We start from the raw sequence: 21,682 nt of genomic DNA, 5'->3' as shown, positions 1-21,682 counted from the left end.
CAGGCAGCTGGGAGGACTGTCACGCCTTGGATGACGCTGCTGGGAATTTACTCCCTCACCCATTCCTAACCTGAGACAGCGAGAGATGAAATTAATAAATATTAATATAATATATTAATAATATATCGAGGGCGGGTTTGGTGTAGTGGTTAAGGTGCTGACCTAGAAACCAGGAGTCTTTGAGTTCTAGGCCTCCCTGAGGCATGAAAGCCGGCTGGGGGACTTTGGGCCAGTCCTTGTCTCTCAGCCCAACCCACCTTACAGGGTTGTTGTTGAGAAAATAGCAGGCAGGAGTATTAAGTATGTCAGCTGCCTTGAGTTGACCAAATATATAAACACAGGTGGGATAAAATAAGAATAACAAGGATCATATTAATAATGGGAAAGAAGCAGAAAAGGTCTGGAACATTCATTCGTGAATCATGAGCTTCTCCTCTAAAGCTTGCTTGCTCAGTTCCTGGTGGCTGGTGTTTCAGCTGCCTGGCTAACTGAGCCACACCAACGTTTGCTGTCCCACCCCACCCCACCCCTAGCAAACGCTAAGCAGCTTATTTCACCAGATACAAAAACAGGTGAAACAGAGACTCAATGATTGTATGCTATTTTATAGACTTTTGACCACTATGCTATTTTGCTTTTATACAGATTTGCTATACGGTGGTGTGTCCAGTCCCATGATCAAGGTGCTCCAAAAAAGGAGTTATTTGAAAGAAAAATGGCAGTCATGGCCGACCTTGTACATGGGGGCAATACATAAATGTAACATCTGTATCTCTTCAATACAGATGGCATATACTATTCACGTAAGGGAAGGTGAATAGTATATGCCATAATCTATATATCTAGCTAGCTATCATCTATCGTATTTACAAAACCACCCTTCTCACAAGACGTGACTCTGGACGGTGTACAATAAAAAAACCGTAAAATGACAGCATTAAAAACATTCCATAATTTAAAAGCATTAATATTATTATTAAAAGGCTAAAGGGCTTTATAATTATAGTGTCTAGAGAGGGAATTAACATAAGAAAGCCCAGTCATTCAGTTCAGCAACTCTGTGAGATTGCGGGGGAGGGGAGCAGATAGCAGACTGAAACAGAAACCCCTGGTTTTGTTCCTTTTCTGAACACAGAAAAAACATTCCCAGAATGTGAAACCTACTAATAGAAAATTGGCTACATGTGACAGAACATTTGTTTTCGCCCTTAGTCACTCAGGAAACTCCATGAAGTTCCTGTAGAACCCCAGGACACCCCACATTTTGTTGGGTTGGACAGAAGAACAAGGGAGAGACATCACAGAGGGAAATCATGCAGAGGAAGACTCCTGCTTTGCATGCCACGTGTGCTGTTGGGGAAAGCTGTGCTCTTGGCTAAAGGGTTTGTGCAATCGAGGCGGAGGGGTGATAGAGCAGGGGCCTTACTAAGCTGCTGGAGAGGCACCGAGCACAACTGGACAGTAGGGTCAGCTCTTCTGAAGGCCAGCATTGTCCCAGGTCCTTTACCTGGCTTGCAGGCCCAATGACTCACACCAGATAGGCGGAAAGGAATAAAGCTTTTATTTGCAAATAAAAAGTTGCCCAGTAGTAAGTTCCAAATGGGCACACCCCTGCTTGGAGTGAACCCTCTTTTATACAATTTTGAACAAAGTACATAACTATAAACCAACCAAAAACCATATGTTTAGTTCAACTGAGAGTTAACCCATCAGGAAGAAGTAACATGGTTCATCTGAGGGTTAAGAGGTACACTGAAGTTTTATTTGATCAAACATTCCTGAGTAACTTGGTACCAGGGTCCCATCCATCAGCTTAACAAACTGGCATTCCTAGATAGAAAGGCAGATGGCCTGAGTTGTATCTATTGCTGTCATGTCCATGTAACAAGCAGGTCACCCAGTGGTCAAGGCACTACCAATGGGTGCAAAGCATCATAATTATAACTACGTGCTAAATAATAAGCAAAACATGGATTAAAATGGTTTATCAATATACATGAATACAAAGGATAAAACATAGGTTAAAATGGGCTGTCTGTCACCAGCATCTGGCAAGCTTAAGATGTGGGCCTTTCAATGATAGGGAGATGTCACCCCAGGGAAAGGAGTGGAAATAAAAAAAAACTTAGTTTGGGGAAACAGATAAACAAGGGATGGGGTTGAGTGGTGGAGACAAAACAGATTAGAAACACAGAAAGTGACACACTTAGACAGACTCTGATGCAAACCAGAGGGACTCCAGGCCAGGAAGAAGTACAGTGGTACCTCGGGATATGAACGCCTCTACTAATGAACTTTTCGGGTTACGACCAGCTCCGGCCGCAAAAATTTACCTCGATGTGCGAACTCCGCCTCGGGGTACGGTCATTTTTCCACCCTGACATGTGGTCCGCGGCCATTTTTCCGCCCCTGACACGTGGTCCGCGGCCATTTTTCCGCCGTGCCGTGCCCAGCTGTTTTCGTGCCGCACCACGCCGCGCCCGGCCATTTTCGCACCGCACCGCGCCGCACCCGGCTGTTTTCCCGCCCCTGATGCGTGGTCCGCGGACGCCAGAATGGATTAACGATAATTACATTGAACCTTATGGGAAAATTTGCTTCGGGGTGCGACCAAATTCGGAGGGTGGAATGGATTAACTGGATTTACATTGAACCCTATGGGGAAATTTCCTTCGGGTTACGACCAACTCGGGATACGCCAAGAGTCATGGAACAGATTAAGTTCGCATCCCGAGGTACCACTGTACAAAGAAAAAGGAAAAGAGAAAGAAAAAACAACAACAACCTAAGCAATCAAAAGGAGGTGGAGATTTGCAGTGGGACATAAAAAGGTTATAGGAAAGAGAGGGAGAAAGGGAAGTGCTACCTGTGAAGGGAATCAAGCTAGTGTGGAGAGGATAGAGGCCAAGCGAGTAAGACAGGATGACCGGGAAGGCAGATCATGATGGGAAGAATTAATCCAGACTTGGATCAAGGCCAGTGAGGTGGATGTACAAGAGGAATCAAGAAGAGCCACACGGAGGGGAGAGGAAAGCGCACCTTGAGACTTGTGCAAGACACCAAGAATTGGGTGACTATATTTGAGGCTTTACTTGCCGTGGAGCACTGAAGAAGTACCTGCCTGGCTTTGGATGAAGGAGAGAAATAGAGAAGCCAGAATGTCTGCAAGTTGTGGCCAAAAGAGTCAAGATGGCAGCCATGATGGTGTGTTGGGAGCCTCACCTATTTTTTATGTCCATCACACCCCCAAGAGCATTCTCCAAGTAATGCTGTCAGGCTGGGGAAAATGCAGTCATTCCCAACAGCTACTGTTGTATAATCAGAAGATAGAACTATTCTGTCCTTGGTGCTGAAAGCAAGAAAATAGAAGTTTACTGATAGTCCTCATTTAGTGACTGCCTCATTTAGTGAATGTTCACAGGTACAACAGTGATGAAAAAGTAACTTTACGACCAATCCTCGCATTTACAACCTTTGTAGGTCTGTAAATCAAAGGAAAGCTGAAGTCAGATCACAAGCGCAGTCGCAGTTTCACCTAGCAACCGCTTTGCTTAACAACCCAATTGCCAGTCCAATTGTGGATGCTAAATGAGGACAACCTGTACAGTATTGTCTGTTCATAACTAGAAGTGTTTGGGGGATTTGGGGCTCTGGAGGGGGAAATGCCCCTTAGCGCTCCTTCTATGAGTAAAGGTTTGGCAGAGTTAGAATTAATTCTGTAAGAGCTGGAAGATATTTTGTTCTGGAAATCTTTGGGATTTCAGCCCTCAGTGTTGCAGCAAAGCCGGGGTCCTACATTTACAAGCACTCAAACCGAAAAGTCCACCTGCAATTGTGCAGCAGTGCCTTCTGGTGTCCAGAGGGGGGAAAAGAGAGAAAAACATACCATTTCTTCTTTCTCACATGATTTCTCGGAAATCACCCTTGTAAAGCTTAAGTTTTGCTTTCCATTTCTCGACATAACTTTCTGTTTCCTATGGAAATATGGCATTGTTTCTTACTTTCCCAGAAACTTCCCGTCCCTTTTTATTTATTGTTTTAACATGTTAAAGTTTGCTCGCCCAGCCCAACCCTGGCTTCGTTTACACCTGGCACGATGAGCCAATAAATCACGCAGAGTCGAGGAAAGTGGATTCCGGCACCTTATTTCTGCAGAGAAACAAAAGGTACGCTCGGGACCCAAGTCCAAATCGAGTGCACCTTCTTGAAGCCCAAACCATCTTTTATACAGTTTAGGCAAGGAAGGAATCAGCTGATTGGTACACACCTTAGACATGGACACAAAAGCATTCTATCCCATAATAGTCCAGTGGGGGGATATTAGCATATGAGATTTCCACCTCTGGGTGTGCTTTTTAGCGTGCTAATGACAAACTTTGGTTCACCTCCAGACCCTTGTCCGGCCACGTCTCCTCTCTATTCCAGTCCCGGGCTCCCTTACAAAACTTCCCTAGCAAGGGCTCAGAGCCAGTCAGTCCAGGCATGTGTGAACCCACCAGCTAGTCCACGCATGGAGCGTTGGTGGTCAGCCTAGGAAGCCTTTGTGGTCAGTGTTTCTAGCCCTGCTAGCAAGTTAAGGAAGTGCTGATTCTGAACAAGCAAAAACACAAAGGGATGACCATGGAATAACCCTAGCTGAAGCTAATTCATGGCTTACAAAAGCCTCTAATAGCTTGTTAATAAATTGATTCAGGCAGCCCTCAAGTTAAACATTAAAATAATCAAAAGTTAAAAATTAAGTTAAAACTTAGGGACATTGCTGCTTTTTCATGAAGCTGAAGGATCAGTGCTCCCTTGTCTCACATTTGCCATGGGCCTGCAGAAGGAGGAACAAAGAATCACCTCCTCCCTATATTTGTTTATTGTAGCACTGGAGCTACAATGGTACGATAAGGGGGGAAAAAGAGCAAAAAATACTTATTTATTTATTTTTCAAATTGAGTCACCACCCATCTCATTCAAAGAGCAACTCCGCAAAAAACATTTATTTATTTATTTATCAAATTGAGTCACCACCCATCTCATTCAAAGAACTCTGCAAAAAAAAATTATTTATTTATCAAATTGAGTCACCACCCATCTCATTCAAAGAATGACTCTGCAAAAAAATATTTATTTATTTATTTATTTATCAAATTGAGTCACCACCCATCTCATTCAAAGAGTGACTCTGGGCGGTTTACAACCACAATAAGAATTAAAAAAAAAACATTTAAAATACAGTAAAAACAGCGTTCATAAATAAATAATATAATCCAAGGCATTGGGTATGGAACAAGCAATCGGGTCTCGCTGTAGCCTCAGCCCACACTGACCACCAGCCCAGCCCCTTTGCCACCTCACTGCAATCTGGACCAGAAACTCTGTGGACCTCAACTCCACACATTGAGTTGAAGTCTACACATCTTAAAGTTGCCAAGGTTGAGAAACACTGACCTGGACTGACAGGTCAAGTCTATTCAGCCAATAGAATAAAAGGCTGGTCTACTATGCCAAACGCTACTGGGCAAACCTCGAGGTGGCCACTGACAGTGCGATATTGGCAGATGGCACTTTTGGAAATAAAAGATTCTCTTCCCAGTGAAGGGCATTATTTTGATACACAATTTTATATTTTATATATATACAGTATATATATATGCTTCACATAATGTTTAACCATACCTGTAACAGTGCACTCTATTTTATTTCTAAAGGGTTAACTTGCTTTTGCTTTGTAAAGAGCACTGGCTTCTTCTTCCCCCCCCCCTTATCTCTTTGCTGAATGCGCGATTGTCTTCGAATAAGCAATTAGCTGAGTACAAGTTGTATGTTTTACCAAGCTTTTGCAACAGTCATGGGGCCCTGCATTCCAGAGAGAGAGATAAGAAAAATCTTGTATGCCATTCTCTTGGTAACCAGAAGAAAAAGTTACATTTAAGTTTACCTTCCTAAGAACCACCTTTCACTTGCTCAGACCGTCCCAAAAATCCCTTGTATGGGTGTGAGGGGATGTACTATCTGATTACAGATTTACATGTCTATAAAGTCTCTGATGTTTGTGTTGTGAGGTGTGATTTCATCAACATTTCTTGTGAATGTGTTGATTGGGGTCACCCAGCTGTGTCTTGATCAAAATACATCTGTTATCTTAAAGAAGCCTCGTCTCAAGTCTTTTTATTTGGCTTTATTGAGACTTGGGAAATAAAAGGTGCCATACACCAGGAATAAAAGAAACAACATGAAACAAGGATCGGAGCTCCTCTGTTCTCCTCTCAGGCACATGCTGCTGCGTTATTCTGCACTCAGGCTGAGAGTCAACATTTTTTCTTCCCTGATTTTTATTCTCAAGAATGTTGCTCAAATCCTTTCATCCAGGGCTTTCTGCAAAAGAAAGGCAACCTTCACTGATGTTGAGCGATCTCAGGTCCAAGAGACCACAACCCAACACTTTTCCTGCTAGGGCTGCTACAAGAATGATTGTTTTTTTTCCGAATATGCACACCATGGATAAATTTTGGAACGTTGTAATACCTTGCTTGCCCCTGCTCCTTGAAAAGTTATTTCCATGCTAAAAAGCTGGGTTAAATGCTCCTTTTTCTTGGGAGATACTTGACTGCAGGGTGCTACTAGGACATTTTGTTTAGCAATAAGTCAAAATAAAATATACAGTACTCAAATATCCAACCTTTACTTGTATTGCAAATCTTTATTTCAACCGATAAGTATGAATTCCATTTACATAAAAAAGGGAAGAGGAGAAAGAGTCCCTCCCACATAAACTTTCCCCACAATTAAATTATTCTTGTTCCCAGGTCTCTCATCCATCCTTCCCTCCTTTTCTCTGATCTTCCACCAACCCCTGCCGGAGCCATCCTGCTCACAGAGGAGCAGGACGGGGGCCTTTGAGAAATCATTCAGGACAGTGATGAGGCTTGAGATGGACCAAAGCTTGCATCTGGGCCGTCTCTTTCTCACACAAGCACACACAAATGAACTTTCCTTCATTTCACTTCCTACCACAACCCTGTTAGGCAGAGTACTTCTCAGGCAGGAAAGACGTTCTGAAAGGGCCAACTTGTGAGTTAAGCTATAGCTTAAAACTGGGACAACACTGAGTTTACTAACACTTTTGGGACTCTTGTATACTAGAGTAGGTTGGCAATATACACATTTAATAAATAATAATAATAATATCACCAAAACAGGGTTGGAGAGCATCACGGAAGAGCTGGGAGCTGGGCTTCAAGGCAAGCCAAAAGAGGGGAAAAAATGAGGAAGGAATCAATGATGGTTTAGTACTTAGGGAGATAAGAATGATCTGGCAGGTGATCCTAAAGAAAAAAGATGGGAGGGAGGTGAATGGAGCTTGGGCTCTGCTACGCTGGGGTGTGAAACAGAACGGAAGGAATTTCCATCCAGGACTTTGCTACATACTAGGATTCTTAGCATGTTTCTTCTATTGTTATCAGTGCCTTTCTTTGAAAGGGTGTTCCTGATCTTTTGGGACCCTGTCCGTAACATGTCCGTAACCCTGTCCGTAAATGTTGTCCCAACATTTCAGATGTCCCCCTCCTGGCCCACAGCAATCAGAAACCCCAGAGGATGGATAATGGAGAAGTAATAAGAATGGGGCCCCCAAGGCACTTGTGGCTGCCCCTGCAGTCAATGGCCAATATTGCCCTTTCAGTGTTTCTCAAACTTGGCAACTTTAAGATATGTGGACTTCAGGAGAAACCCTGCTTTAAAGACAAGGCTTGTAGGCAGCCAGACTGGATTTATATCCCAGCCTGAGAGCTTCTTCTAGGTTTTCTCCAGACACCACCTCTTTGTCTTGTTTCAAACCTTAAGACTCGTTTCACACAACATGCTCAGCTAAAGCTAAATGGAATTGGGCAGCTCCATTAAATTGGGCAGGTGCATTAGCCGTTTGTCTTAGCTAAACACCCTGAGCAGTTAACAAAGATTGCAAACATTTCAACACACATTGCACACACTCCATCAGTTTAGTTGGAGTCCGAATAGCCAGAGCCAGGAAGAGGTACAGTCACCATCTTCACATGACCAAAGCTCCATGTAGGAGTGTTTCCTCTGTTCCCATCTCACATCACAGCATTGCTTCACACTGCAGAGAAAACACAGGACAGGGCAAAGATGAATTCAACACTGCAGGAGGGTCAGCTGAGGCACGTTGAAGTGACAGAGCTGGAGGAACAAAAGCCATCTATTTTGTTCCCAAGACAACCCAGGAAGTCAAGGTCCATCCTGGTTGGTCAGCCACGCTGCTGTGCCTCCAACCTGGAGTGTGACTCTGACCAACCAGGATGGACCTTGACTCTCTTCTCTGGATCAGTTGTTCCAAAAACGCAAACTCAAAACTAACATGGGTTTTATTTAGGTGGTGGAATAAAAAAAATGCTTTGGCTTGGCAAGGTGGAGGGAGGTAGAAAAAGAGGAAGATGGGGAGAAGGCAGAGGTGACGGAAATGTTTCTTTTTCTTGGGGAGCTATAACATCATACTAAGGAGGTCAAGGAGCCTTCTTTGTCTCTATGGTTACGAGAGCTGAACTTGATTCTGTGCCCCCAAACTTATTTAACTGCAATTCACATGAGACCAGAAAAGGAAGGGCTGAACAGTGGCAAACATCACACTCACCTGTTATTTCTTAAGCCTGCAAAAAAGAAACCCTTCAAAATCTGGGCACGTCCCCCCATCACAGAATATGCTGCAGGAATCCTTGGTTGTGAGAGAGGAACTCTCCCCTCCCTCTGTAGCGGTGTTTTGCAGCAAAAGGGAGAACAAAGAGACATTCCCACCCCAGTTGTACAACAGGAGATCTTCTGCTCCCTTCCAAAGGGCCACCTCCCCAAGGAGATGAATTCCTGGGTAAGTTCTTCACGTCTGTGCTGGACTTTGCTTCTTCCCTTCCCCTCCAGCCCCAAATACAGCACCACCACCACAGAGGGCTTTTCCTGGGTGGCCTCCAGCCCAGCCATCTCCTCCCCTCTCCTTCCAGATCTCTTTCTCCCCCACCCAGTCCTTCTGGGAGAAGATCCTCCTTTGCTGGGGCCAGAGCCTGCTCCTTCCCTCGCCTCTCCTACTTCGGAGCTGATGGGCCAGGAAGGCAGAGTTGGAGCCAAATGCGATGGAATGGACTTATGAAGGCCAGGCTCAGGGAGATAAGCGTGTTCTTGGTCCACAGCAGGAGTGTGGGAAGTTCAAGAGGATAAGGCTGGCACCTCCCTAAGGAATTCACGGTGTTGTGGCTGGCTGGCTTGGGAACTAGAGTTCAGTCTGGGGAGATTCCTGTCTGGAGGTTGTAGCTAATAAACGTAACAGAACTGTGTTTGCATTGTCTCTTGGAGTTCTTTGGGCTGAACCTGACATAAATCTTCACCGCAGAGCAGCTGATCGGAGGGCTCCAACCTGAGGGGCTACAGGCAGCCCATAATACTTTCATGGTCCTCTCAGAAAGGTTTTCAGCCTGGACTGCCCCCCACCCCTACCTGCCCCCCATTCCCATTGACATCCTTGCTAGTGCTGCTCTCAGATACATTTCACAGCCTGGCTTGATTCTCATGTGCAAAATATAAACATCAAACATTCAACTCACAAGAAAGGCCACTTCTGGGAACAGCAACTCCTTTATTTGATTCTTAGGTTGTATAAAGAGAGAAAAGAAGAAGAAGAAAACCTTGTTAGAAGAGAACCACAGGGGAACCCAACCAATGACAGGAAGCCATAAGCTTTAATTAACTCACTTTGCCAGATGCACATCATGAAAGCTGGTGCCTTTTAATAAAACGTGTTAATCTGAAAAGGTGCTCCCAGTGCCTGGGGAAAACTCCAGGACTTTAATGCCCTCCGAAAGGCAGGCAGGATTGGGACTAACTGAATCTGTGTGTGTGTGTGTGTGTGTGTGTGTGTGTGCTGTTCCAAAGGGAGAGCACCAACAAAGACAGCGTGCTTCCTGGGTCTGACCAAATGACATTGCTGCTGTCCCAGGACCCAAAGCATGCCAACCTCACTCAGCACATGGAAACAGACCTACCAAAGACCATCCAATCTCTCCCTGTATAGGAGGAGGAATCCCAGGGTACTCGCTTTGATACAACCTGGGTGGAGGGGAATTGGAGGAAGCAGCAGCAGCTGCGAGAGCAGGAAGATTTTCACTGAAATCCTCCTCTGCTGGTCTTTGACCAAAGCCTTTGAAAGGGACCGAACCGCGATGCCTCCTCCCAGCCAAGAAGAAGACGGGACTGTCCAGACCTCAGACTCCGCTGAGCCAAGGCTGGAGTCCCAGCAAGAGGCCGACATTTCAGATGCTCCCAAAGAGGGCTGGGAAAACTGGGAAGAAGCAAGCCCAGAAGGAGCTCCCAAAGGGAGAGACTTGGGAGGAATCTTTCCACCTTCCTTCACAACCACCCAGCAAAGGTAGTTACAGGACACTTACTGCAATACACCAAGATCCCAGCAATCCCAGCAATCACCAGGACAACAGCAGCCACAATGCAGCCAATGATGATCAGCCTCAAGTTGGATTCTGGAGCTAAATTGGGAGAAAGAGCAAATCATGCAACAGAAATCACAAAATCTCTACTTATTGAAGGAAAGACCTCAAATAGCCAGAAAAATAAGGACTCTCCCAAGTTAAAAAATGTCAGGTGTTTTTACGTCATAGGAGATGTCAAAAATTTTACTCCACACATTCTGTGGATCTATTCACTCTGAATAATTGATTTATGAACGTGCACAGCTACCCAGAGTTTACAGACAAAAAATGCCCGTCTTTTCCTAACAACCCTATCTCTGCTCCGCAGGACAAGAGACATTTGCCACAAATTGTATGCCCTCAGATGCACACCCAGGCTGCAGATGGAATGGCAATTCAGGCCACTAAATCCAACCCCCTGCTCAATGTGCATAGGGAGCCTCAGAAATGACCTTAGAGAAGCTATGCAGATACCAATAGAAGCGAATATGTGTAACTCAGGGTTGAACTGTGGAGTCCTTGGGGTGCTCTGAGTTTGGTTGTTTACTTGCAGACAGTTCGTTACCCAGCTATGTAACATCTTCAGTGCTAGAATGGAATGGGGTTTGCTCTCTGTTTAGATACTCTTGCATGCCCTGCCAGTGTTGGTGGGGGTGGGGGTTTGGTTTTGTTCCTCTGGCAGTTCCTTGATTAGGGTATTGTTTACTGCTTGATTGTGTGCCTGGTGGTAATCTTGGTGTTAATCTCTGCTTATCTGAGTGATGACTGCTGGCAAGGAGATGTTCTGCTCTTTTGTCTCCTTTTTATTGTCTCTTTTGAATAATGTGTAGATGTTGTTTATCTCTATGTGCCTGTTGATGGCTGCCTTGTCTGAATACCAAGCTTCCAGGAATTCTCTCACATTTTTGGATTTAGTTTGGTCTAAGATGCTGACAGCTTCCCAGTTGAAATTATGGTTAAGTCTGTCCATATGTTGTGAGATTTCATCGTGTCTTCTGACTGCTAGTTGGTGTTCATGGATGCGCTCTGCCAGCCTTCTGCCTGTCTGTCCTACATAGTGGTTGTTACAGTCCTTACACTGTATGTTATAGATGACTCCTGTTTTCTCTTCTTGGGCTACTGGGTCTTTTGGTTTGCTTAAGATGTTTTGGAGGGCTTTAGTTGGTTTGTGTGCTACAGAGATGCCATGTGGTTGTAATAGTCTGTGGGTGGTTTCTGAGACATTTCTGATGTATGTCAGTGTGATCCTTTTCATAGCTTATGTTGGTTGTGCTGTAGTAGGTTGAGTGGTCAGGCACTTTTGGATAAAGTTGCATGGATATCCAGTTTGTTGGAAGATGTTGTATAGGTGGTGTTTCCTTTTCTGCTGTTCTGAGTTGCTGCAATGCGTTTGTGCTCACTTGAATAATGTTCTTACACAGCTCCTCTTGTAGGAGGTTGGGTTGTTCCTTTGGTAATGGAGTACTTGATTAGTGTGGCTTGTCTTCCAATAGGCTTGGGTTTCTAGTTTGCTGTTGTTTCCTCTGCTGATGAGGATATCCAGGAAGGGTAGCGTGTTGTTGTTCTCTTCCTCTCTGGTGAATATTATTCCTTTGAAGATGTTGACGGTTTCATGTGTCTTCTCTAGTTGCTCCTTTTTTATTATAACAAAGGCGTCATCTAAATACCGGATAAGTATGGATCCAGTGATGTTATTTCCAGAGTCATACTCTGTAGTTACGCAAGTCCAGTAAAAAAAGTCAGTGGAAGTTATGAGCAAATTACTGACTACATAATAACCTGTACAGACTTTTTTAGATCAACAAAGGACCGTACTGTATTTTGAATTTCAGGAACTCTACATGTAAAAAGAAAACAAAGAAACATGTGTTCATTATGACTACTGCTGTGTTGGGGACAGTGAACTGGGGTGCAACAGAACTAAGAGAGCCTAAGAGAATCTAAGCGTTTCCTAATGTAATTGGCCTGTTGGGGTGATGCAATACTGGAGCTTTCTTTAAATACCATATAGACTTTTAGATTAACTGGGAATTTTAGGTTCCAAAATGCACCCCAAAAAATTAGGTTCAGCTTATCCGCGGATGGGCTTATCTGCGAGTCTATAGGTAGTACTTTTTTAAAACACCTGTATCTCCCATATATACTCGCAGATAAGCCCATCCGTGGATAAGCCAACCCTCAAATCTTTAACCAAAATACCACGAAAAATGCAGGTCAGCTTATCCCCAGGTGGCACATTTTTCACGGTATTTTGATTAAAAATTCGAGGGTCGGCTTATCCGCAGAGGGTATATACAGGAACTCCAAGCAGGTTGTCTGGACTTTTAACCCACAAACTGTAAAAGGGTATAATGCCAAAATAAGTTAATATCTGGGCATCATTTATCTCCCCCAATTCTCCAAAGAGAAAGAAGCCAAAACTTTTCCCTCCCTGCAATTTCTCACCTTTCAGGCCCACTGACAGGGCCTCCGGCAGGGCATCGTGTTCCACGTGACATCGGTACTGGTACTTCTCCTTGGGATCAACCTGGATGCTGAGCCAGATATAAAACGTCTCATCTGAGTTGGGGGCAAGAAATCCCCGCAGGGTCTCATGTTCCAAAGTCTCCCCGTCCCTCCACCAGGTGGCGTCGAGCTCCTTGGGGTAGAAGCCATATGCTTGGCAGACGAGGATTTCCGTGTCCTCGGTCTTTCTCTTGCTGCTCACTGTCACCACGGGGGGCACTGCAAAAAAAGGGGGACGCTGGGGTCAAAGCAGTGCCTCCCCAGAGATCAGTGTGGGAGTCTGTCAACAACTCCGAGCTGCTTTGAACAGCTTCTTTCAGCCAGACAAACAGCCGTAAAAGCATTTTTATTTAACATGCAGGTATTCTAAGTGCAATACAAGCAAACAAGAGAACTCACAGAAGTTTTCCAAGAGCTTTGTGTATTACTGAATACTCCCCCACTCCAAGAGAAAATTCCATGCAAAGAGAAGCCAAGCTGGAAAGCCCTGATGATTTGATACTCTCTGTTCTGGCATGTGGGAATGGCCTTAGGAGATAGGAAGAAGAGCCACAGCCAAGGGAATGTTCAGAAACATGGCAACTCAGTCCGCAACAGGAACATGGGCAGAGCAAGCATCTAAGAGGGGAACCTCCCTAGTTTCTGGGGGTGTAAAGGGAACGGGGGAGAAATGTACTTTCAGACTTGCAAGATTCTGTTAATGTAACCTCACCATAAACTAGAACGAGCTCTTCTGGCCATGCTTCCTATCTGGACTACCTTGCAAGGTTGTCACTACCCTTCCACTTCTAGGGACTGATTTTTTTAAAATATCAGAGACAGCAAAAAGCAGGCGGCAGCAACAGGCTGCAACCAATCTGCTCTTGACTGACAATGACCAGCCGAAAACAAGCCAGCTGGGTTGTCCAGCCCATTTTTTGCCCGCAAGCAAGGAACAGGAGATGTTTTTGCGGAGCCTGACCCTACCCAGAGAACACTCGCAGCATTTAAGCCGTGCGTGGATTAGCAGATGCAGCACCCACAGCTCTCTCCTTGGCCATTTCTCCGTACCTTTCCTCGAGAATTGCCCCAATCCATAGCGGTTGTCCTTCTGCAGCAGCTCTGTGCAGGTGCTCTCCAGGTAACCCTTGAAGCGCTGAAGGATGGCGGTTTCCGTCTCCCAGCTCCGCTTGGTTACCTGGGCTTCTTTATCGGCTGCTGTCCAGGCGAGGGTCTCCATGTTGAAGCTGAGGAAATCCCGCCCGTCGTAACCGTATTGCCAGTGCCCACTTCTGCTCCTGTCTTCCCACACTTCGCAGAGTATCATCATCTGTACGATGTGAAACCCTGAAAGAAGCACCCCCAAGTTTAGGGGGAAACGTTCTCTAAGAAATCAGGGAACGCCGCTCTCTGCTGGGGCTCCAGGCCAAGAAAGCAAGGAAGACATGGATTACAGATTACAGGAAGGGATCTTGGAGGCCAGCCGGGGTCAAGACAGAATCTTGGACCCTGTAAGATCAATCTGCAGCCTCTAACCCAAAATGAGGCTGGGAAATTCCTCGTACAGAGTCCAAGATTCCTTAATTAAGACAGGGTCTCTTGGAGGTGCTTTTCCCACATCTCCCAGCACTGGGGCGAAGTTGCCTTTACTGAGATCACTTTCAGATGAGTCACTCGCAATTTTCCCATAGTCTCTTAGAGCCACACAAGTCGACGGGTGAAAACGGTGTTATTTCTTATAATGCAACAGAAGAGAAGACAGGCAAAGAATCAGCTGGAGCAAACTGGCTTTCCTCTCTTTGCTTGGGGGGGGGGCAGGTGGAAGACAACAATTTGGGGGGGAAACAGGAGGGAGGGAGGCAGGCTGGCTTCAGAGCCAGTGTGGGCACACTATTGGTGCTACATATTTTCCCAAGACTAGGCGGTTAGCAAGTGAGCCCTGAAAAAATGCAGCTTGTTTAAGGAACCCCAACAGGTGCTCTCACACAGACACACCACCTGTTCCAAAGCACTTTCTTGGCTTCAAGAAGGCAGCACCTCCCTCATGCCAACCATCTGTGAAGAAGTTACCCTGGCAGCCATTTTGTGAGTGTGCTCACAACACACAGGCCAATTTCCGAGTTTTTATTTGTTTATTTAGAAGATGCGTGTGCTACTCACTTGTATACATTGAACCAAGCTAATGCCAGTGCATGAACTTTTAGTATACGAAACAGTAAGATGCACAGTACGGCACAGACTGTACCTGGGAATGCACGCGGGGGTAGGGCCAGGTGCAGAGACACTGAGGAGTTCAATGGAGGTCTCCCCTCGGTCTTCATGCCCTTCAGGATGGCATCCGTGTCCCGCCCAGTCCTCACTCACCTCCACTTTGGTTATAGTTTCTCTGGAGCATCCATACATTCTCCTGGAAGTCCTTCTCATCTTTCTTCAAAATCCGGGTGTACCTTTCGCAGAATTCGGGATCTTCCTTCTCCAGTGTATTCATCCAGGAAACTCGAGGATGCAACTTCTTGGTCTGGCTTTCATAGCGAGCGATGAGCTGGTCGTCCACATATCCCATGGCTGAGAAGTGCGGCAGCCCCGGACCGGCCTCGGACACAGAACTGTAGCAAACACGGATTAAGTGGGGGGAGGAGTCTAGGAAGGACAGAGAGCAGGGCGGAATTAGGGAGCTTGGAAACAGGTTGCAGACCAAGATCGACGCGAGAGAGAGTGGGAGCAGGGAGGGATCTCCATTCCGTCCAAACTACACCAGTGGCCAAAAGTTTTGAGAATGACACAAAGATTAATTCTCACAAGGTCTGCTGCTCCAGTGTTGGAAGATCTCTGTGCAGATGTTATGATGGTATACTGAAGTATAAGTACAAGCATTTGCATAAGTGTCAAAGGCTTTTATTGAGAGTTACATTAAGTTTATGCAAAGAGTCAATATTTGCAGTGTTGACCCTTCTTTTTCAAGACCTCTGCAATTCGCCCTGGCATGCTGTCAGTCAACTTCTTGGCCACAACCTGACTGATGGCAGCCCATTCTTGCATAATCAATGCTTGGAGTTTGTCAGAATTCATGGGCTTTTGTTTGTTCACCCGCCTCTTGAGGATTGACCACAAGTTCTCAATGGGATTAAGGCCTGGGGAATTTCCTGGCCATGGACCCAAAATCTCGATGTTGTGATCCCCAAGCCACTTAGTTATCACTTTTGCCTTATGGCAAGGTGTTCCATCGTGCTGGAAAAGGCATTGTTCGTCACCAGACTGTTCTTGGATGGTTGGGACAAGGTGCTCTTGGAGGATGTTTTCGTACCATTCTTTATTCATGGCTGTGTTCCTAGGCAAAATTGTGACTGAGCCCACTCCCTTGGCTGAGAAGCAACCCCACACATGAAAGGTTTCAGGATGCTTTACTGTTGGCGTGACACAGGACCGATGGTAGTGCTCACCTTTTCTTCTATGGACAAAGCTTGTTCCAGGTGCCCCAAACAATCAGAAAGGGGGTTCATCAGAGAAAATGACTTTACCCCAGTCCTCAGCAGTCCAATCCCTATACCTTTTGCAGAATGTCAGTCTGTCCCTGATGTTTTTCCTGGAGAGAAGTGGCTTCTTTGCTGCCCTTCTTGACAACAGGCCATCCTCCAAAAGTCTTCGCCTCACTGTGCATGCAGATGCACTCACACCTGCCTGCTGCCGTTCCTGAGCAAGCTCTGCACTGGTGGTGCCCCAATCCCGCAGCTGAATCACCTTTAGGAGATGGTCCTGGCGCTTACTGGACTTTCTTGGGCGCCCTGAAGCCTTCTTCACAACAATTGAACCTCTCCTTGATGTTCTTGATGATCCGATCAATGGCTGATGTAGGTGCAATCTTAGTAGCAGCAATATCCTTGCCTGTGAATCCCTTTTTGTGCAAAGCAACGATGGCTGCACGTGTTTCCTTGCAGGTAACCATGCTGAACAGAGGAAGAACAATGATTTCAAGCACCACCCTCCTTTTAAAGCTTCCAGTCTGTTATTCTAACTCAATCAGCATGACAGAGTGGTCTCCAGCCTTGTCCTGGTCAACACTGACACTTGTGTTAACAAGGGAATCACTGACATGATGTCAGCTGCTCCTGTTGTGGCAGGGCTGAAATGTAGTGGAAATGGTTTTGGGGGATTAAGTTCATTTTCATGGCAAAGAGGGACTTTGCAATTAATTGGAATTGATCTGACCACTCTTCATAACATCCTGGAGTATATGCACATTGCCATCTTCCACACTGGAGCAGCAGACTTTGTGAGAATTAATCTTTGTGTCATTCTCAAAACTTTTGGGCACGGGCGTACACATTTTGAAATACACAGATTGCAAAAGGTCCTCTGACTTTCTTTCCAAATAATCAGCCCTACTGAGACTGAGTGAGGGCACACGGGGGCCCTCCACCAGCTTAGCTTGGAAGGTACATTTGAAAGGCAGACGCCACAGGGAAGAAACTCAGTTTCCAAGCACGCATTGACTAAAATGTCCCAAGCCCCACACCCAGCACAGCGTTCCTTACAATCCTGCTTGCCAGTATCCTTTCCTTGGGTAGGTGAGCAGGGAAACTAAACTAACTTTCCAAACTAAGCCCTGATTTGCAGATGCTCATTGTCACTTCTCCTTGGAAAGGACGAGAAAGGAAGGAAATCTTGGAAGTTGAGATGCTGCGGCAGACATGGGCTGTACTTTGCAGTATTCCCATTTTCCCTGTCTTTTTAATTACAGTGTTGCTTTTTTTTTAAATGCAAACAGTTGCATGGGGCAGCAAGATTGGCCAGCACCAAGGCCAGCATCTGCAGACAGATGCCATATCAGAAATGACACAAAACAAACTGTGGGCAGCTTGAGACCTGACCTGCTCGGGCGCCCGTGGTTTTGCAAACAAGCCACAGCAAGCCAGCCCCAAAGCTGATTTTTTTTAAAAAATGACAAAGTGTGTTCAAATCCCAGAAGAGTTTGATTGTGACTTCTGGAGGCAGACCTGGAAGATGGGTGGCCTTTTGAAGAACTTGCACAACTTCCTTTCAAGTGAAACTCAGCAATGCCCTCTATTTAGGGAAAGCAGCCAACGGACTCGGCCTGGAGACACTTCCCATCATAGTAAACTCCCTTCCTGTCCTGCCTTTTTTAAAAAATTATTATTATTTTAAAACATTTTAAGGATAAAATAAATGACTCCGTAAAAGTAAAAATAAGACATCGTGGTTGGAAAGTAAAATAACGGTAAATCAACAGGGAATTTTCAATTGCCAGAACACGTAGAATTCATTATTTCATTAATTCCATGATTCCTTCCTTGCAAATCGCGTCTTCGGGAGTGTCGGGGGGGGGGGCAAAAAGGCAAGACGCACATTAAAAAAGGGCGGGGTTTCGATCGCAGACTGTGCCCGCCGGCTTGACTTCGTGACTCCCCCTCCTCCGAGAAATGGAGTTCAAGCTGCCTAAAACAGGCTGCTGCGTCGGAAGGAACTCACCGTGGCTGCCCCCCAGCAAGGCAGCGGCGGCTCCGAGGAGCCAGAGGAGCCACCAACGCGGCCGCATCGGCCCGGCGGTCCCGCCCCCGCAGCTGCTGCAACAGACCCCTCCGGGCACCGAAGGACCGGGCGGAAATACGCCCGACGGAAACGAGCATTCCTCCCCGAGCGCCTCGAGCGCCGGACTATCCCTTCGAAAGTGACGCACCAATGAGGGACGGGGCTGGAGAGGGCGGGGTCAACGCTGCGCGCGGGGTCGAGGTCCCGGGAAGCGCGCGCCGGCGCACTCGCACGGGGGAAGCGCTTTGCCGCGGCGCCCGCGTTCACGCGAGACGGGCAGGTGGTCGTATTGGCGGAGCGTAGGAAGTTGAGTTAGCGTCGATCTTGCTTTTGTGGCTTGGCGTTTGGTTAGATTAGGATTTGGTGTATTTTGCGGACAGATAAGAGGCGGTTAATTCAGTAACCCAGTTAAGCTTGTGTTTAAAGGCCTCCAAAGCCGCATGACCTACTGACCTGCCACCAGCGACGCCCGAATTCGTGACTTTTTGAAGCCCAACGCGCAGGGGTATTTTTCTTAACCAATGTCCTGTTGCAGTTTTCTCCCAGCCCTATGCCTGCAGTTTGAAAATAAATTAAATCTTTTTTATCGCCTCTCCTCCCCAGAGTAACCAGGATAAGTGTAATGTATTTCTCCTGCCATGCTTGGCAGGGTACGGTAGGACTTGTAGTCTAAAATATATAAAGGAGATTTAGGGAAGATTGAAATAAATTCACCGATTGTATTGGATTTCCATTCCTACTCGCCTCTGGCAGCACAAATAGCTTTCGTGGGACTCTTCCCCAATTTTATCCCCACAATAAGAACAACAACCCTGCAGGGTAGGTTACAAAAGAGTGACTGGTCCAACTTGGTCAATCCCACAGGTTGTGGGGTTACAGGTCCCAGGTTCACCAGGGAGACCTGAACCTGAGTTGTCTCAGTCTGCTGCACTGACTGAAGGCGACTATGAACGGATCCTCCATGTTCCAAAGTAGTTTACCTCCAAATCCTAAAAGGAGCCAGATCAGGAGTGATTCCCCTCTTCTTTGATAGAGGTGTGGACTAGCACGTGTTAGAAACGTGTGCTGGGTATTCTCATCCCAGAAACAGAATGGAAGAGTTGGAAGGGGCCTCAGAGAGCATCTAGTCCAACCCCTGCGTAATGCAGAAACCCAATATTACAGCACCCCTGCAGATGGCCAGTTAGCAAGAAGACTCCTGCTGGATATCTCTCCCAAAGTTTTCTTCCCTCTGCTCCTTCTCCCAGAGGCTTCCATGGGAACTCATTGCTTTAGTCAAAATGACAAAAGCGGCATCATGACAAAGCCCTCTGGAGCATGAGGGCAATGCCTCCGTGCTCACCAAAAAGGGGCAGGGCTTACAACAGTATCCTGTGCTGGCTTGTGGGTGCCTTGGGTCTTCCCTGGGCTTGGGGGTTGCCTGTTTGCCTCCTTCAAGTAAAATCTCCTTGTGGCACTCAACTGCTGTCTCATTATATATTTGGAGAGAATATAAAAAATAGGATACAAACAGGAAAATCTGGTACAGGTAGTGAAGGATGGATGGATAAGCAACAGATCTGAAATACAGGTAGTCCTCATTTAGTGACTGCCTTGTTTAGTGACCATTTGCAGTTACAACAGTGATAAGTAACTTTACAACCAATCCTCGCATTTACGACCTTCACAGGTCTATAAAGCCTTAAAGGAAAGTTCAAGCAAGATCATAAGCACAGTCATGGTCCCAACTGTGGTCGCTAAATGAGGACTACCTGTATTGTAAAACTAGCATTTTCTAATACGTCATGAAAAGCTTACAGTACACGTATTGAAAGATATTCCATAGCCTTTTTCTAATCAAAATCTACATGTCCCTGTTGAACTTTGAGCTAAAAACACTTGGTGAAGTTCTGCCTCTGAATGGACCCCAATACAAACATGGTTTTGTCCTAAATAACCATGTGTGACCAGGAAAGGGAAACCACAGTTTGTAACACAGAAGAGCCAAATTGCTTAAGGGCCAGTTCTGCTGGGAAAGGGGAGATTTGCTTGAAGGTAAACAAGTTGTGAAAGGTGGTAAAAGGAAGGTAGAACCATAAGGAAGACTTCCGACCTGGCCTGTTTATCTGGCATGTGGCATTTTGTTCCCCAAACTGTTTCCTGTTTTGACAGATGTGGTGATAGTTGCATGATAGCTGTCATGTTTCGAGCCAACAAGAGCTTTTGCATAGTCTCCAAGGTTAGACCCACCTTGAGTACATTGCAGTAGTCCACCCCAAAGGGGGTCAAGATTTGAGTGATCCTGCGCAGGGGTTCCTGGTTCAGGAAACTGGCACAAAAAGTAAAGTGTGAAATAGGAGTGGTGAGTCCAAGGGATTGCACACCAGTTCTGAACAGGAGAGCACAACCCCGTGTAGGACCCCTGAATCAGCTGGCCTTTGAATCCACAGCTACTCCATCTGGCAGGTCTGGAGCCCACCCATCACTAGATCCAGTTCAATAGCATCGACCTACCTACCTACAGTACCTACCTGCCTTACCAAGAGACGTTTTAACTCTAGCCTCTTTTTTCTTTTAAATTAATTTCTGGGGGATGGGAGGACAAACTTAAAGCACCAAATAGTATCACGTTGTTCAGAGGCTGCCTTGCTGGGGAAGCGTGTGCATTTACCAGAGGGCATGTAAATTATCACGAAGAGCTATAGGGCAAGAAATAGAATTTCTGAATCATAGACAGGATAAGTGGGGGCAGGAAGGGGAGCAGTTTCTATACAAGAAGGTGGGGGAAGGACAGTTATTGGTATTTCCCCCCCACCGTCTAAGGGCCACCTGAAAGGCTCTGGGGATAAGGGACAGGAGTGAGGGACAATGAGAGCAGGAGAGGGGTCAGCAAGGGGTGCATTCAGTTTCATTCCAGAAGAATTTATGTTAATTCAGGAACGGGTGTGGAACCCTTTAACTCAGCCAGAAAACAGAAAATGAATTTACCATCAGAAAGTTAAAATGAAACTATTCATGCGCAAGAAGAAAACATTAGCAAGCTTAGGTAAAACCCCAAGATATACAGGGAGGGTGTGATTCATAGAAGCATGGGGTTGGAAAGGACCTTGGAGGTCTTCTAATCCAGCCCCCTGCCCAAGGCAGGAGTCCTCCTCATACCATCTTGGACAAATGGTTGTCCAGCCTTTTCTTGAAAACCT

The 21,682-nt window shown here is 46.0% G+C and overlaps 1 protein-coding gene across 2 annotated transcripts; it reads right to left on the bottom strand.

Annotated features, from left to right (window-relative positions):
- Positions 1 to 895: 895 nt before the first annotated feature.
- LOC148213945 (major histocompatibility complex class I-related protein 1-like) lies at positions 896 to 18,655 on the bottom strand. 2 transcript variants are annotated; one of them, XM_088129712.1, is made up of 7 exons: positions 18,444 to 18,655; positions 15,321 to 15,596; positions 14,028 to 14,303; positions 12,918 to 13,196; positions 10,434 to 10,529; positions 9,594 to 9,635; positions 896 to 6,363 (listed from the first exon to the last, which is right to left on the bottom strand). In XM_088129712.1, coding segments are annotated over exons 1-7 (1,038 nt in total). In that variant the 5' UTR covers positions 18,511 to 18,655; the 3' UTR covers positions 896 to 6,361. The 2 variants fall into 2 exon arrangements, with proteins under 2 accessions (XP_087985838.1, XP_087985837.1); XM_088129711.1 differs by lacking the exon at positions 896 to 6,363 and adding an exon at positions 7,720 to 8,104 and having other exon boundaries at positions 18,444 to 18,654.
- Between the last annotated feature and the right edge of the window lie 3,027 nt (positions 18,656 to 21,682).

This window comes from Python bivittatus, unplaced genomic scaffold (assembly GCF_059951505.1).
Source record: "Python bivittatus isolate LINGU-HERP-01145 unplaced genomic scaffold, Pbiv_v1 ctg000810_np1212, whole genome shotgun sequence".
Classification (NCBI taxonomy): domain Eukaryota; kingdom Metazoa; phylum Chordata; class Lepidosauria; order Squamata; family Pythonidae; genus Python; species Python bivittatus.
This window is presented reverse-complemented; position numbering and strand designations above follow the sequence as displayed.

Excerpts from the sequence above, each read along its gene's own strand:
- LOC148213945 (XM_088129711.1), bottom strand. The coding sequence starts at position 18,510 with ATGCGGCCGCGTTGGTGGCTCCTCTGGCTCCTCGGAGCCGCCGCTGCC. Across the intron at positions 13,197-14,027 it reads GGGGCAATTCTCGAGGAAAG|TGCCCCCCGTGGTGACAGTG; the intron begins GTACGGAGAAAT and ends CTTTTTTTGCAG. Across the intron at positions 9,636-10,433 it reads TGGGATCTTGGTGTATTGCA|AATCAAATAAAGGAGTTGCT; the intron begins GTAAGTGTCCTG and ends ATACAACCTAAG.